Raw genomic sequence first — 13,544 nt, 5'->3', positions numbered from 1 at the left:
TTTAAAACATACACTATAAGAAATATTGAATAAGACAATGGTTTTACACCGTTGTCTAAAAGATGAATTTTTCGTTGTCTATCCGGGGGCGGTGTGTTTGGCACTCATACAATTATTACGAACCATTGTAATAAATACATCACACAACTGAATATAAAGCATTTGTCTCATTTTATTCACACAACGCATATGACCCTTTCTAATATTCTACAATCAACATTTTTCTAGCCGTTATAATAATTTAGAAGCACAATAGTTAAAAATAGTGTTATGTGAATTGACTCCTACAACAGTTTATGTATTTATTTCATCTAGTTACACAATGGTTTTTATTAAGAAAACAAATGTATGAGATACTTTAGACAACGGTTTTTTGTTTTTGTGTATTGTGTATTGTGTTTTAGCTATGCTCACAACAGTTTTTGTAATGACCAAGATATTGTTAGAAGCTAATCTAGTAATGGTATGTAGTGATCCCAGAGTGTTGTTAGGATTTGTACATACAATGGTATTAATAATTTGATCTATTGTGCAAATCATTAAGGCACAATGTTTAAGTTCTATTATTCAGTTGTATAAGTTTGGTTCATACAAGTATATGCCTTTTAAAACATCATTGTCGAATATCTTTAACACAATGGTTTACTTTTGTGCCAAATATTGTCTAATATAGCTTAGAACAATGGTTTACTTATGTACCAACTGTTGTCTAGTATAACTTAGCACAATAGGTATTTTTATTTTACTAAACAATTGTCTGTCAAACATAGCAATGGTTCTATACCTATTCTATTTATAAATAAAGCCTTTACAAATACAAATTGCAAAATCAAATACCAAACCATTCAAAAACCAAATGTACCATGCGATAAATACCATAACATCCGATAAACTTCATAATTCACCAACTACACCAAAGGTCCACTTCAACCATAAGTACATACATCCACCAAACTTCAACAACCATAAAAAGTTCAGAAAAACTCCACTTAAACACCATACCAACAACGTCAATAACTTAAACTACTTCATCTTACCATCACAAATTACATATAAACTATTCGCGAGACTAACTTAACATGAATAAAACTTCATGAAGAATTTGGCGAAGTCCATCTTGATCACGTTTAAGTCATCCTCATTGTAAGCCAGATTGCCTCTATGAATCCACTGAAAAAACAAATAAAGTTTTGACAGTTTTGTAAGCCACTGTGTTGATAGTGAACATAAAGTACCAGCCGATATAAAGTTGTAATTTAAAATTAAAAACAAGAAAAAATCATACCTTAGTTGCAAATTGAAGCTCTTTGTCATAACAAATTTCTTTCATATATCCCATGACAAAAAGGCCACAGTCCCGGACCCCTGTCTGCAAAGGAACTCCCTGAAAAAAAATAGAAAATAAAATTAATCACATATTTTACTTGCATATATGATAAATTATAAAAAAATATTATTACCGCCATATTCTCCCAACAAATTTTCTTCCTGGCAACCTTATTCAGCCTCTCTTTGTACATCTTTATCGAACTGTTAGAAAGTAGTACAAGTCAACTAAAAACATTTTGCGTAAACTACCTAAAATAATTAAAAATATAGACTCACTTGTCAATAACTTCTACCCATTCATCGCTTGCAATACGACGCTTAAGAGGATCCATGTGGTATACTACCTCCGTCGTTGGAACAACAACGGTCAATGACCAGTGATTCCTACCAAAACATGAGAAGATGTGTCATTGAGAAATTCAATTATGCAGTTAGATGTTACCTCAAAAATAACCAAAGGTAACTTGAAGAAATAATTAAATAAATTACTTATATCTCATTTAATTATATATTTAACAATTTACAAGTTACCAAATTAATTTACAAGTTACCAAATTTAAAGTTCCAGCCATACAAATATATTCTACAAATTTCTAAAATTCACTAAAAATATAAAAAATATGAAAATTAAATTACAAGTACTTAAACATCTTAATGAGATCATAAGATATGAAGTGTACTTATAAAGTGAGAAATGCTTACACGTCATTGAAAGGAATAAGAAAGCATTGTCCTTCCTTAGCATTCATAAAACGGTTGGCAAGCGCACGTGACCTCTCCCCTGCATTGCCACAACCAATGGCTCCAACCATACCCGGATCCACAAAAGCAATCATATTCGTCATTTTATTCTTTCTCAAAAACTCATACAAGAAGCTGTAAACAAATTAAACAATAGTTGGAATCTAATTTCATTTTATTTAGAGAACAATTAAAATAAGAATGCAATCATTTTTAATTCAAGATAATTAACAACAAATTGAAAAATCTAATGTACGTGGAAACTTACTGAATGAATATGGTAATGATCGATCCGGATATTTCACCTCTACCACATAGGGAATGTATATCTTACAGAAAGATCACCTGCTTCTTTGTGACAGCAAATGCTTGTTCATTTAACTGAAAACTTACGGTTCTACCATCGCTTAAAGCATCCTTTGCCCAAATCCACAACCGTTTTAAAGATGGATAATTTACACCCATCTCTACATGAAGCTCATCCTCCACATCATCAGTTTCTATCACTACATGCTTCTTTGTTTTCTTGGAACCAACTTTCTTCGCACCACGCTTTTTGACATTCTGAAAATAAAAACATGCACGTCAACACAGTAAAAACATAAAAAATATATCAATTACACACACACTATCATCAATCTTTACCTTTGGAGTAGACAAAACTTGGGTACTGCTTGTGTTCCCCACCACGAGATCCCTTGGCCATGCAATAAAAGAACCTATTGCTTGTTTCACATGTACAATTTCATCTCCTACGGGGAATGGGATCTTAGCATCCTCTTGAATTGAATAAGAAATGGACACTCTTGCATTTTCCTTCGAAAGACACATTCTGTGAAGAGTCGGCTCACATCCTTCAGCAAGAGGGATTTCATCAACCCGACCATATGCTACGATGTTGCTTACTGATCCTATTGTCAGTTGAAAAACACCAGATAAACCATCCAACTTCAACCCTTTAGGATGATTCTCAATTTTAACAAACTCATTATCAGCGTCAACCATAAAGGCCTCCTCACCTTTGAAAAAAACATTATGCTCATTCTCCTCTTCAATATTTTCATATCCAACATTGTCTTTAGAAAAAAATTCTACATTCTCCTCATCACCATGATCTGAATCTTCATCCCCAGATTCCACGTTTAGCTTTTTCCTCACAATATCATTCCTATCATTCTCGTTTACGAACTGAGGCACGCCCTTTAAATCTGAGCAGCTTCCTTGTTGGGAATCAATAATTGGGCTACCCTTTTGACCAATACCTTTTTCCATTTTTAATTCTGCTATGATCTTTTCAATTTCAGCAGTCCAGAATGCATCTCTCTATTTTATAATTTTCGGAGTCTCCTCAGCCATAAAGTTTTTAACCCCCTCACGTATCCTCTCCTCAATAGTCCTTGATTTTTTCCGTCTCGGCAGATCAAAATAGATAGATTGTTTCATGTGGCTCCCCTACCCACATACTCTGCCTCCATGCTCAAGCTTACCAAGCGCCATGGTTAACACATCATTTCTACCTTCTTCTACCAATTCTCCTTCTTTAACCTTCTTCTTGAGCAACTCCTAAAAAGACCACAATATAGAAGAAGTTATAAATCAAATTGGAACTATAATGAATATTCTCAGTTGAAATATTAATGAATAACTTACTATGTTCTCAGCTTTTTCTTTAACATTCTCATTTTTAAAATTGCCATCTTTGTCTTTTCTTGCAAGGACCTAGGCATCCGATCGATCTATCGGTTCTTCTGGATGTTTTTTCAACTGCATGTACGACATGTTTTATTAATGATTCAAAGATACAAATTCATATTGACCACACAAAGTATATAAAAAGACTAAGTAAATTTTGGTTGTCATCACTAACCCATTCCATTTCTAGGTTGGCATAACCTTTTCGAGACATTAGATGATGATACTCATTCATCCGGCTTCTTTTCACCTATTCTTCATGAATTTTCAGTAGAAAAAAGCACCAACAAGGTTAAAACATCACGCTAAATACCTATCCAATTATTGAAATTGATAAATAAATAAAAATAATAAAAAGTTTACCTTAAAATCATCTCCGAGACGATCAATAACAAACATCTCACAGTGCGACTTTTCTATGAACGTGTAGTCAGCCGGAGGAAAAGTGAGCTTTTCTGGTTGATTCCGGTGTGGAAGGATGTACTCTGTCGTGAGCCGGGATTTGAACTCTCTCCACTTTTGACAAGCGGATTCCCATACCAGTTTCCTTGCTTTCGGAGGTACAATAAAGGCCATCTACGTACATAAGAAACAAAAAAATTCAGATATGCAAGTTAACGAATGAACAAAATCTATAGAAAGAAAAGAAAAAAACCAATATCAAAGAGAAAGATAGGCATGTGTGTGTAGACAATTTACTATACCTGCACACAGTCCCAAATTTTATTCTTTGTCTGCTCAGGAACTTGCTTCCAACTATCATGCCAAATGGGGACTTTGGTCCTTTCCAAAACTCCAATGTACGAATGCATCTCTCCAGCTTCATCACCATACGGCTCCCTTTTTGCATTGAAGGTCACAGTAAGCTTCTGATTCATTATCTTCCATCTCAGAATTCTGTGCATCGTGACACAACCATGTTTCAATAGTTTTAGTCCTTCCGGTATTTCTGGATTTTTCTTAGAATCCACTTGCTTTTTCTTAGAATCCACTTGCTTTTTCTTCTTTGACAACCTCTTCTTTAAATTTTTAGATATCGGATTCTTCTTGACATATATGGGAGAAGAACAAGAGGGTTTAACTTTGTTCAATGATTGTGTTTTTCTTATAGCCTTCACAACTTTCATCGCTGTTCTGTTTGGAGAAGACTTTGCTTTTTTATGAGAAGCTTGTGTCTTCTTCTTTGGAGGAGCCATAATCTGTGTACCATAAACCATTATAAGGAAGGATTTGCCAAGCTAAGAAATTATATGGGTTTTATGAGAAACAAAATCCAACCACCAAAAAATCCCCAATAATATGGGTTTCATGAGAAACAAAATCTAACCACCAAAAAATCGCTAATAATGTGGGTTTTATGAGAAACAAAATCCAATAACAAACCAAGACATCATCAAAGTGAACCATTTAAATCAGTAGCAAGTAACAACAATTAAAAAAAATACCAAAGAAATAAGTCATATAAGAGTTTTATAAAAATCCAACAAGAACTACATAACATACGAGGGTTTCACAAGAATCGAACCAAAATATAAAAGAATCACAGCAGAAGAGCATAAGAATCAAAACAAACAAGTAAAAACATTACAAATCAAGAACAAGCAAGAACTGAACATAACCAATCAAGAACAAGCAAGAGCAAACAAGAACTGAACAAAACAAGCTTAATCAAGTAACATGCAACAACAAGCAAGAACTGAACAGATTAAAACATGCAAGTACCTTTCTTAGATTTGATTCAATTAGAAATTGAGAAAAGAAAATGGAAGAGAAATAAAAGAGGGGAATGAAGTGTTATCGGGTAAGAAAAGAGAAATCACAAAGGGGGGAACAAAAGGGGGGAATGAAAATGAAAAGAGGGGGAAGTGAAATAATTTTGGGGAATAAACCAACGGGCTTGGATTGTTAGTGTTTTACCAATCCGACGGTGTATTTTAATTGATTGATGAATGAATTATTCATAATTTTTAGAAATTAATTGAAAAGAAGAGAATATTAAATATTTTTAAACAACGGTTACTATTAAATCTATCCTTAATCTACGATTCGGAAAATTTTGAAATAACATTTTGATTTTTTTTCTAAATAATTTCGATATTAATTAATTCATAATTTTGAATTTTGAATTTTCTCAGTTGTGTATCTCGTGTCGTGTACCTTATTGTGTCGTCCTTATCATGTCATGTACTCAAAATCCAAACACAAATACTAAATTTTCGTGTTGTGTTAAAAATTATCGGGTGTAGCTTATATAAATAGCTTTTTAGATACACTTAATTTATAAATGACCTCGTTTACTTACTAATTCATTGCCTTTTTCTAATTTTTGGAAAATTACCTTCGGGCATGATACTCAAGAATCCTGGTATGTTATGAAATATTCTCCTGGTATGTTGGCAAAATTTAGGGAATATTTCATAACATACCAGGAATCTTGAGTATCATGCCCGAAGGTAATTTTCCAAAAATTAGAAAAAGGCAATGAATTAGTAAGTAAACGAGGTCATGTATAAATTAAGTGTATCTACAAAGCTGTTTATATAAGCTACACCCGACAATTTTTAACACAACACGAAAATTTAGTATTTGTGTTTGGATTTTGAGTACATGACATGATAAGGACGACACAATAATCTAACAATTATGGATGTAATGAGACAAAGGTTTATGTATAAAAGGCTTGTTTTTACATGTTCTTACAATAGGAAATTGCAAAAACTGTTGTCTTATGTAAGAAAAAATTATGCCACCAAATCCTAAACCCTAAACCCTATAACCCTAGATCAAACAAAAATTAAGGTTGAAGGCGAAATATTCGAATTTATCGACATTAAAATGACTCATTTCGCTTTTGTAACGGATATAGTGTCTATTTAAAAACTTAACAAATCCCGAATCTTTTATATAGAGTTATCGACTATATAGTTCGAAAGTTACCACTGAATGAACATATAGTATATGATTACAATATAACAAATTAAAAGAAGACACTTGTAATTTATTTCATAAACAATTAGTGATATTTAAATATATATTTAATAATATAAGTTTTAACATGTCAATTGTTCCTCTTGTTACATGTCTTCTAAGCCTACAAAATCATTTATAGTCCTTGTGTTTGTCGAAAAAGTTGATATAATACGACAATGGTTTATTGAAAAAGCACTTGTTTGTAGGTGTTACTACAATGGTAAATTGTTGAAACCATTGTCCAAGATTTTAAATAAACTATTCTACAAACCATTGTGTTTACGTTTTCTTACAATACAATATTGTTGAAACCATTGTCCTGAGTTTTAAATAAACCAAGAAACCAAATTCTTTTACTTTAAGAAAATTTCAACTTTTTTTAAAAAAAATATAAGTGGGAACACTGGTGAAAGAGGGGAAAGTGTAAATAATTTTGATAAAAAAAATAATTTAAGCGAATACAAAGTTTAAGACAACGATTTTAAGAATTTTGTTATGTGCTGAAATACATACACCGTTTATTAATCAAAATTGTTGTACTAGGATGTTCATTTTTAGTTTTTTGACTAGCAATAAAGTACTTTGACTAGCATTATTATACGTGATCATTGTCTGTCTGAAGTATCTATGTTTTATTACGCCTCTTTTTTTGTCTCCTTCATACACCATTTCTTAACCATATATTTGTCTCAGTTCTTTGATGTCTGAAGTAATCCAGGGGAACTTCACTTTGCTGAACTCATGTAAGTTTCTGCTGAACTCATATCAATTTGGGGATTTGGTGTTTATATCGATTTTGAGAACATGAAATTAGGGTTCATATCTATTTGGGGAATTTTAATTAGGGTCCATATCGAGTTTTATGGAATATATATGTTTGTGGAATTTGAGCAAAAGAATGGGTTTAAACTTGGTTGAGTAAAAATGGATAGATCTTGGTTGAAAGCAGATAGAAGAACACAAGAATTTAAACTTGGAGTGGATGAATTGTTAAATTTTGCATTTCTGAACGGGTTTAAAGAAAATAAAATTAGTTGTCCATGCTTAAGATGCGCTCATAGTAAATCTTGGAATGCTCAGACTGTTAAGGATCATCTTTATCAATATGGTATTGATCAAACCTATACGTGTTGGATATGGTATGGAGAGTTAAATTCTGTACATAGTCATGTAGTTTCTGAACATGACACTTCAGAATCATCCGTTCATCCTACAAACATGAGAATGGGGCAGGATATTGTCGATGATGAGGATATTTCGTTAGATTCTTCTGATTTTATGAATCATGTTCAAGGTGAAAATGAACCACTTTATCCTGGATGCGAGAGTTTTACAAAAATGAGAGCTTTAGTCAAGTTGTATAATTTAAAAGCAAAACATGGTATTTCTCATAAATGCTTTTCCGATGTCCTTCTTTTGCTTGCATCAATGCTTCCGGAAGGCAATAGTATGCCTTCATATTTTGGTGAAGCCAAGAAAACTTTATGTACTTTAGGCATGGATTATGAAAAAATACATGCGTGTCCGAATGATTGTCTCTTATACCGCGGTGAGAGGGATGAAGATGAGACGATTTGCCAAATATGTGGGGCATCTAGATGGAAGTTAAACAAGAAAGGAGAAGAAGTAGAAGGGATCCCTGCTAAGGTTCTATGGTACTTTCCATTAATACCAAGATTGAGAAATTTGTTCAATACAACTCAGATTACAAAGGACATGACTTGGCATAAAACCGAGCGACAAAATGATGGTAAAATTAGACATCCGGCTGACTCAAAGACATGGAAGGATGTCGATCAAAGGTGGCCTAAGTTTGCTGCAGAGGCTAGGAACCTTCGGTTAGCTTTATCCTCCGATGGATTTAATCTTTTCCATGGACCAGGAAGTGATCACTCAACATGGCCTGTGTTGCTTTCAATTTACAACCTCCCACCTTGGCTCTGTATGAAGAGAAAGTACATTATGCTAAGTCTATTGATATTCGGACCAAATCAGTCCGGAAATGATATTGATGTATACCTTCAACCACTTATAGAAGATTTGCAGAAATTGTGGCATGGGAAACAAGTTTACGATGCATATAAGAAAGAGTCTTTCATACTAAGAGGAATTTTGTTGTGGACAATTAGTGATTATCCAGCCTTAGGAAACTTGTCGGGTAACATCATTAAAGAATATAATGCTTGTGTCGTTTGTGTTGATAAAACAAAAGCTACCAGGTTGGCTACTTACAAAAAGACGGTGGTTATGAGACACCGTAGATGGCTGCCCAGAAATCATCCATATCGAAGGCAAAAATCAGCCTTTGATAACACCGTGGAGAAGTTGTCAGCTTCTATTCCTTTAACTGGAGAGGAGGTGTTAGAAAGGGTACTACCACTAGCGGACCATGTTTATGGTAAGACACAAAACCAACCTCGGTGGAAAAAAGGGGAACCTCGACCAATTTGGAAAAAGATGTCTATATTTTTTCAGCTTGAGTACTGGAAGTTTTTTCCAGTTCGCCATACCCTCGATGTGATGCATATAGAAAAAAATATATGCGAGGCTTTAACCGGTACATTGCTAAATATTCCCGGGAAGACAAAAGATATAGAATCTGTTCGTATTGATATGGCTGAAATGGGAATAAGAATGGAGCCGAGACCAAAAAATCCTGGAAAAAAAAGAGAAGTGGCATCTTGGAACTTATTGCATAAAGAAAAAAAGATTGTCTGCTCATCCTTGATTGGCATGAAGTTACCTGATGGTTTTTGTTCGAACCTTAAGGGTATAGTATCAATGGACACTCTGCGACTTGTTGGAATGAAATCCCACGACTGTCATACAATGTTGCATCACTTGCTCCCTATCGCACTTCGGTCAGTACTTCAAAAACAGGTCAGGTGCACTATTATCAGGTTTTGCCTTTTTTTCAAGGCAATTTGTAATAAAGTCATTGAGGTCGATAAATTAGAAAAAATGTAGTCTCAATTGGTGGAGACCTTATGCCAGCTAGAAAAGCACTTCCCCCTTCCTTGTTTGATGTAATGATCCATCTCTCAGTTCATCTTGTAAGAGAAGTTGAGCTTTGTGGTCCTATCTTCCTACGTTGGATGTATCCTTTCGAGAGATATATGAAGACGTTCAAGGAATATATTCGAAACAGGGCTCATCCGGAAGGCTGCATCGCTGAGGCCTATATTGCAGAAGAGGCGGTTGAGTGTTTAGTTAATTTTGAAGAACCAACAGTTGGGTTACCAGGTAGGGATAAGAACAAGGAGAAATACAGACCCTTATCTGGTGCAACAATGATAAAGCTGAGCATCAAGGATTTGCACCAAGCACATCTGTGTCTTCTTCAAAACAGTAATGAATTGACCCCATATTTCAAGTAAGTTTCTTTATTTAGATTTCTGATTTTTCAGTAATAAATACATCTATTTTTTGTTTCATGATTTTATAATTTTTTTCAACAAAAGCCGACATTGATTTACTCACAGTGAACATATGGCCTTCTTGGTGGCAAGATATCCATTACATGAAAATGATGAAGAATGGCTAAAGAACAAGCAAAATGAAACATTCCCTAATTGGTTTCAAAAGAAGGTAATAGCTAGACAATAAATTTTTTCTAATATAAAGAAATCAAGTAAATGTCTAATTGCTTTAGTATTTTTATTTTTTGGACAGATTTCATCAGAATTGCTTGATGTGAAAAGTATGGTATCTAAGGAGGTAATGTGGCTTGCAGAAGGGCCTAACAAGTATGTCCCTACATTCAGTGGCTACAAAATCAATGGTGTTACCTACAACACAAAAGATCGTGATGAGACGCGACAAGTTCAATGCAGCGGTATTTGTGTTCATGCTGATACAATGCTCGTGCAGGGTAAGGATAAGAACATTGAGCATATTTCACATACATTTTATGGAGTAATCACAAGTATTTGGGAGTTGGACTATAACCATTTTCGAGTCCCTATCTTTCGGTACAATTGGGTAGATATGAACAAAGCGGTTAAGATAGATGATTTAGGATATACACTTGTTAATTTACACAAGTTAGGTTTTCTGAACGACCCTTTTGTGTTAGGTAAACATGTCAAGCAAGTTTGTTACATTGACGACCCTCTTGAAAAATTCTGGTCAGTTGTATTAAAATTACCAGACAAGTTTGATGATCAAAGTGACATTGAAAATGAGGGATTCGTAGAAATTGAACTTGAGAATGAGGTAGATGTCACCATGTTCCCAACTGTTGATGAAGTCGAGGAAGAAAATAGCAGTTACATGCGGGAGGAAGAAGAGATGATTCAGCTTCCATAATTATATCAACTGATCAGATGTTGCCTATAAGTGCCTATGTTATCCCCTTTGCTTATAATTTGTACTTAATCAAATTTGGTTGGACAATTTATTGTAAGATTTGCTTGGGCATTGTTCTGGAAGGATTTGGTTTGATTTTTATCCAAGAATTGTTATATGTAATTTGTACCTTTCAGTTAGGTTGAGAAGTTTTTTGTACATCTGGTTTGACAACTTGTTGGAAGCATTTCTTTGACAATGTTCTTAAAGCATTTGGTTTGTTTTTTGTCTAAGGATTGTTTTATGTTTTAGGCAATTTTTTTTAAACCCTCTGAAAATTAGACAACGGTTTTTCATGAAAGTTGTTGTAACATATTTTCTAATGCAGGTGATTCAGACAACGAGTAAGACACCATTGTCTGAAACTCTTTTACTCAACAGAGGTGATAAACTATTGTCTGTTATGCTTTACTTCTAACACTGGTTTTTCTGCACCATTGTCTCAAATAAATAACACATTGGTACCGGAAAACCATTGTCTAAGTTGCACAACAGTCCTTAAAACCCATTGTGTAAAACCATATAAACCACACCAGTTTATTGTGACCTAAACAACACTTGTACCAATAGATATCACACAATGAGGATGAATACAACCATTGTCTCATTGGAGCACAGGGGCACCATTTAGACAACAATTTTAAATAAGTTGAATCACCATTGTGTGAAACAGAATGATACAAGGCTTTTTGGTCAACTACCAATTAACCGTGGTCTGATTTTTTGGGACAACAGTTTTTTTGGCCACCATTGTGTAACATGTGTTGTCTGATTCAGTTTCTGGTGTAGTGATATGCAATGTAGGAGAATATCTAATATGCTTAATCAGTGAAACTATTTAGGAGAATCCTGTACATGATGAGTTGAGTAGCACAATGATCACAGTTAGTATTCCATAAATGAGACATATTCAAACTTTTGCGGTATACTTCACCCTCAACATGAAAGTCAGGCTCACCAGTCCTATTGCAGAGGGATAACCAATTAACCATAATTCTTCTCCATAAGGATGACCATCTAATTGGTATATTGGGTCTAAATTTCGTGCATTTTGGGCTAAACTTATATACAGGCAAAAGATAGCCTCTGTCTGTAATATCTGGAATATGACGTGTAATTATTTTTGTTAATAAATGAATTATGTGTATAACTTCTGTTAGCTATGTGTTGTTTTATTATTATCTATGGGTGATTTATGGTGTACCCGATTGTCCCCGTAATTAATTATGGAATTGTATTGAATTATTTCCACTTTTAAAAGTAAATTTGATGCAATTTTATTTGTATAAATATGTGGATTGTCTCTAAATTTTTTTTTAGGTTTTATAATTACAATAACTATTTTTGGGATTTTATAAAATTTAGAAATCAATATTTCATCAATTATTTAATCCTGTATAAATTTCTGATTGCAATTATTTGTAAAATCGGTATTTAATTCCAGAATTCCTTAAAAAATTTTGAAATTCATATTTATTTAAGTATGGAATATTTCAAGAATTTTAAAATTATTTCAGAAATTTTCGGGATTAAACTCACCCGCGCGTTGTTTCATTTATTCGTTAGAAGCGGGTATAAATTACGTTTCAGAAATTGTTGTAAAATTATGAAAATTACGTTTTTATTTACTTCGGGATATTTATAATATTTTAAAACTATTTTGCTATTTTTTCGAGTTTATTTTACTCGTAACTCGGTTCGATAAGTTGCGAATTGCGAAATAGATTTGGGTTTGCAGTCGAATTGTGAAAAGTTTATTTGCTGAGGATTTTGTAAAAACAAAAATATAATAAACAACAAAACATCACCCCTACCCCTTTTCCTTTATCAACAAGAATCTCTCATTCCCGATTTGTCTCTCCCTCTCTACAATCTCTTTCGCTTTTCTTTTTTCTTTCCCCTTTTCTAGTTTCCCTCTTGCTCGCGGTCGTGGTTCCTGTAATTCTCGGTGAGTAGCTGCCGGTTATCCCTGGTGGTTCTGCCGCCGGCGTTATTCCGGTGCTCTCTTGTTCTTGCCGCCTGTCACTTTCCGATTCCGGTAATTACTATTGTTGGTCTTGACTGTTCCTATATATATATATACACGCGTGCGTATGTGTGTGTATAGTAGCCGAGAGCTGTGTTGTGGTTTCCTTGTGTTCATTCTTTCTGGCCTGGGTTTTTCCGAATTGCCATTTTCCGATTGTACAATTGTTTGGTCAATTAATTTGGGTGTATACTAATCTGAATTTTCTGAATATTTGCAGGAATTATTTGATGGGTTTTCATGAAATAAATATTCCGTGCGGGTATTATTAGCAATTTTTTAGTGAAATTTCGTGTGGAAATCCGAAATATATCGGGCACCAACAAAATTTTTCCGCCGTCGACGATGAGCCTCGGCGAGTCGACGGTGGACTGTGATGAATTAATTTTAAGTCCTAAAATTTTAAAAGATTAATTTAGTTCGTAAAAACGAAACGTAC

The 13,544-nt window shown here is 33.9% G+C and overlaps 2 protein-coding genes across 2 annotated transcripts; one reads left to right on the top strand and one right to left on the bottom strand.

Moving 5' to 3' along the window:
• Positions 1-1,074: 1,074 nt before the first annotated feature.
• Positions 1,075-3,342, bottom strand: LOC141674085 (uncharacterized). The gene is made up of 7 exons (XM_074480810.1): positions 2,716-3,342; positions 2,405-2,634; positions 2,032-2,205; positions 1,606-1,713; positions 1,461-1,530; positions 1,286-1,384; positions 1,075-1,170 (listed from the first exon to the last, which is right to left on the bottom strand). Exons 1-7 carry the CDS (start codon positions 3,340-3,342, stop codon positions 1,075-1,077), a joined length of 1,404 nt encoding a protein of 467 aa, XP_074336911.1.
• Positions 3,343-7,656: 4,314 nt separating this feature from the next.
• On the top strand, positions 7,657-9,699 carry LOC141674084 (uncharacterized). Its single transcript, XM_074480809.1, has one exon. The coding sequence runs from the start codon at positions 7,657-7,659 to the stop codon at positions 9,697-9,699; it is 2,043 nt and encodes a 680-aa protein (XP_074336910.1).
• The last annotated feature ends 3,845 nt before the right edge of the window (positions 9,700-13,544 follow it).

Source organism: Apium graveolens, chromosome 7 (genome assembly GCF_009905375.1).
Source record: "Apium graveolens cultivar Ventura chromosome 7, ASM990537v1, whole genome shotgun sequence".
Taxonomy (NCBI): domain Eukaryota; kingdom Viridiplantae; phylum Streptophyta; class Magnoliopsida; order Apiales; family Apiaceae; genus Apium; species Apium graveolens.
The sequence above is the reverse complement of the archived record's forward strand: the minus strand, read 5'-3'. Positions and strand labels throughout refer to the sequence as shown.

Bases quoted from the DNA above. Each gene is read 5' to 3' on its own strand.
- LOC141674084 (XM_074480809.1), top strand. From the start codon at position 7,657: ATGGATAGATCTTGGTTGAAAGCAGATAGAAGAACACAAGAATTTAAA.
- LOC141674085 (XM_074480810.1), bottom strand. From the start codon at position 3,342: ATGGAAAAAGGTATTGGTCAAAAGGGTAGCCCAATTATTGATTCCCAA. The intron at 1,531-1,605 runs GTGAGTCTATAT...ACTTTCTAACAG, and splicing joins TGGGTAGAAGTTATTGACAA to TTCGATAAAGATGTACAAAG. The intron at 1,171-1,285 runs GTATGATTTTTT...TTGTTTTTTCAG, and splicing joins AGCTTCAATTTGCAACTAAG to TGGATTCATAGAGGCAATCT.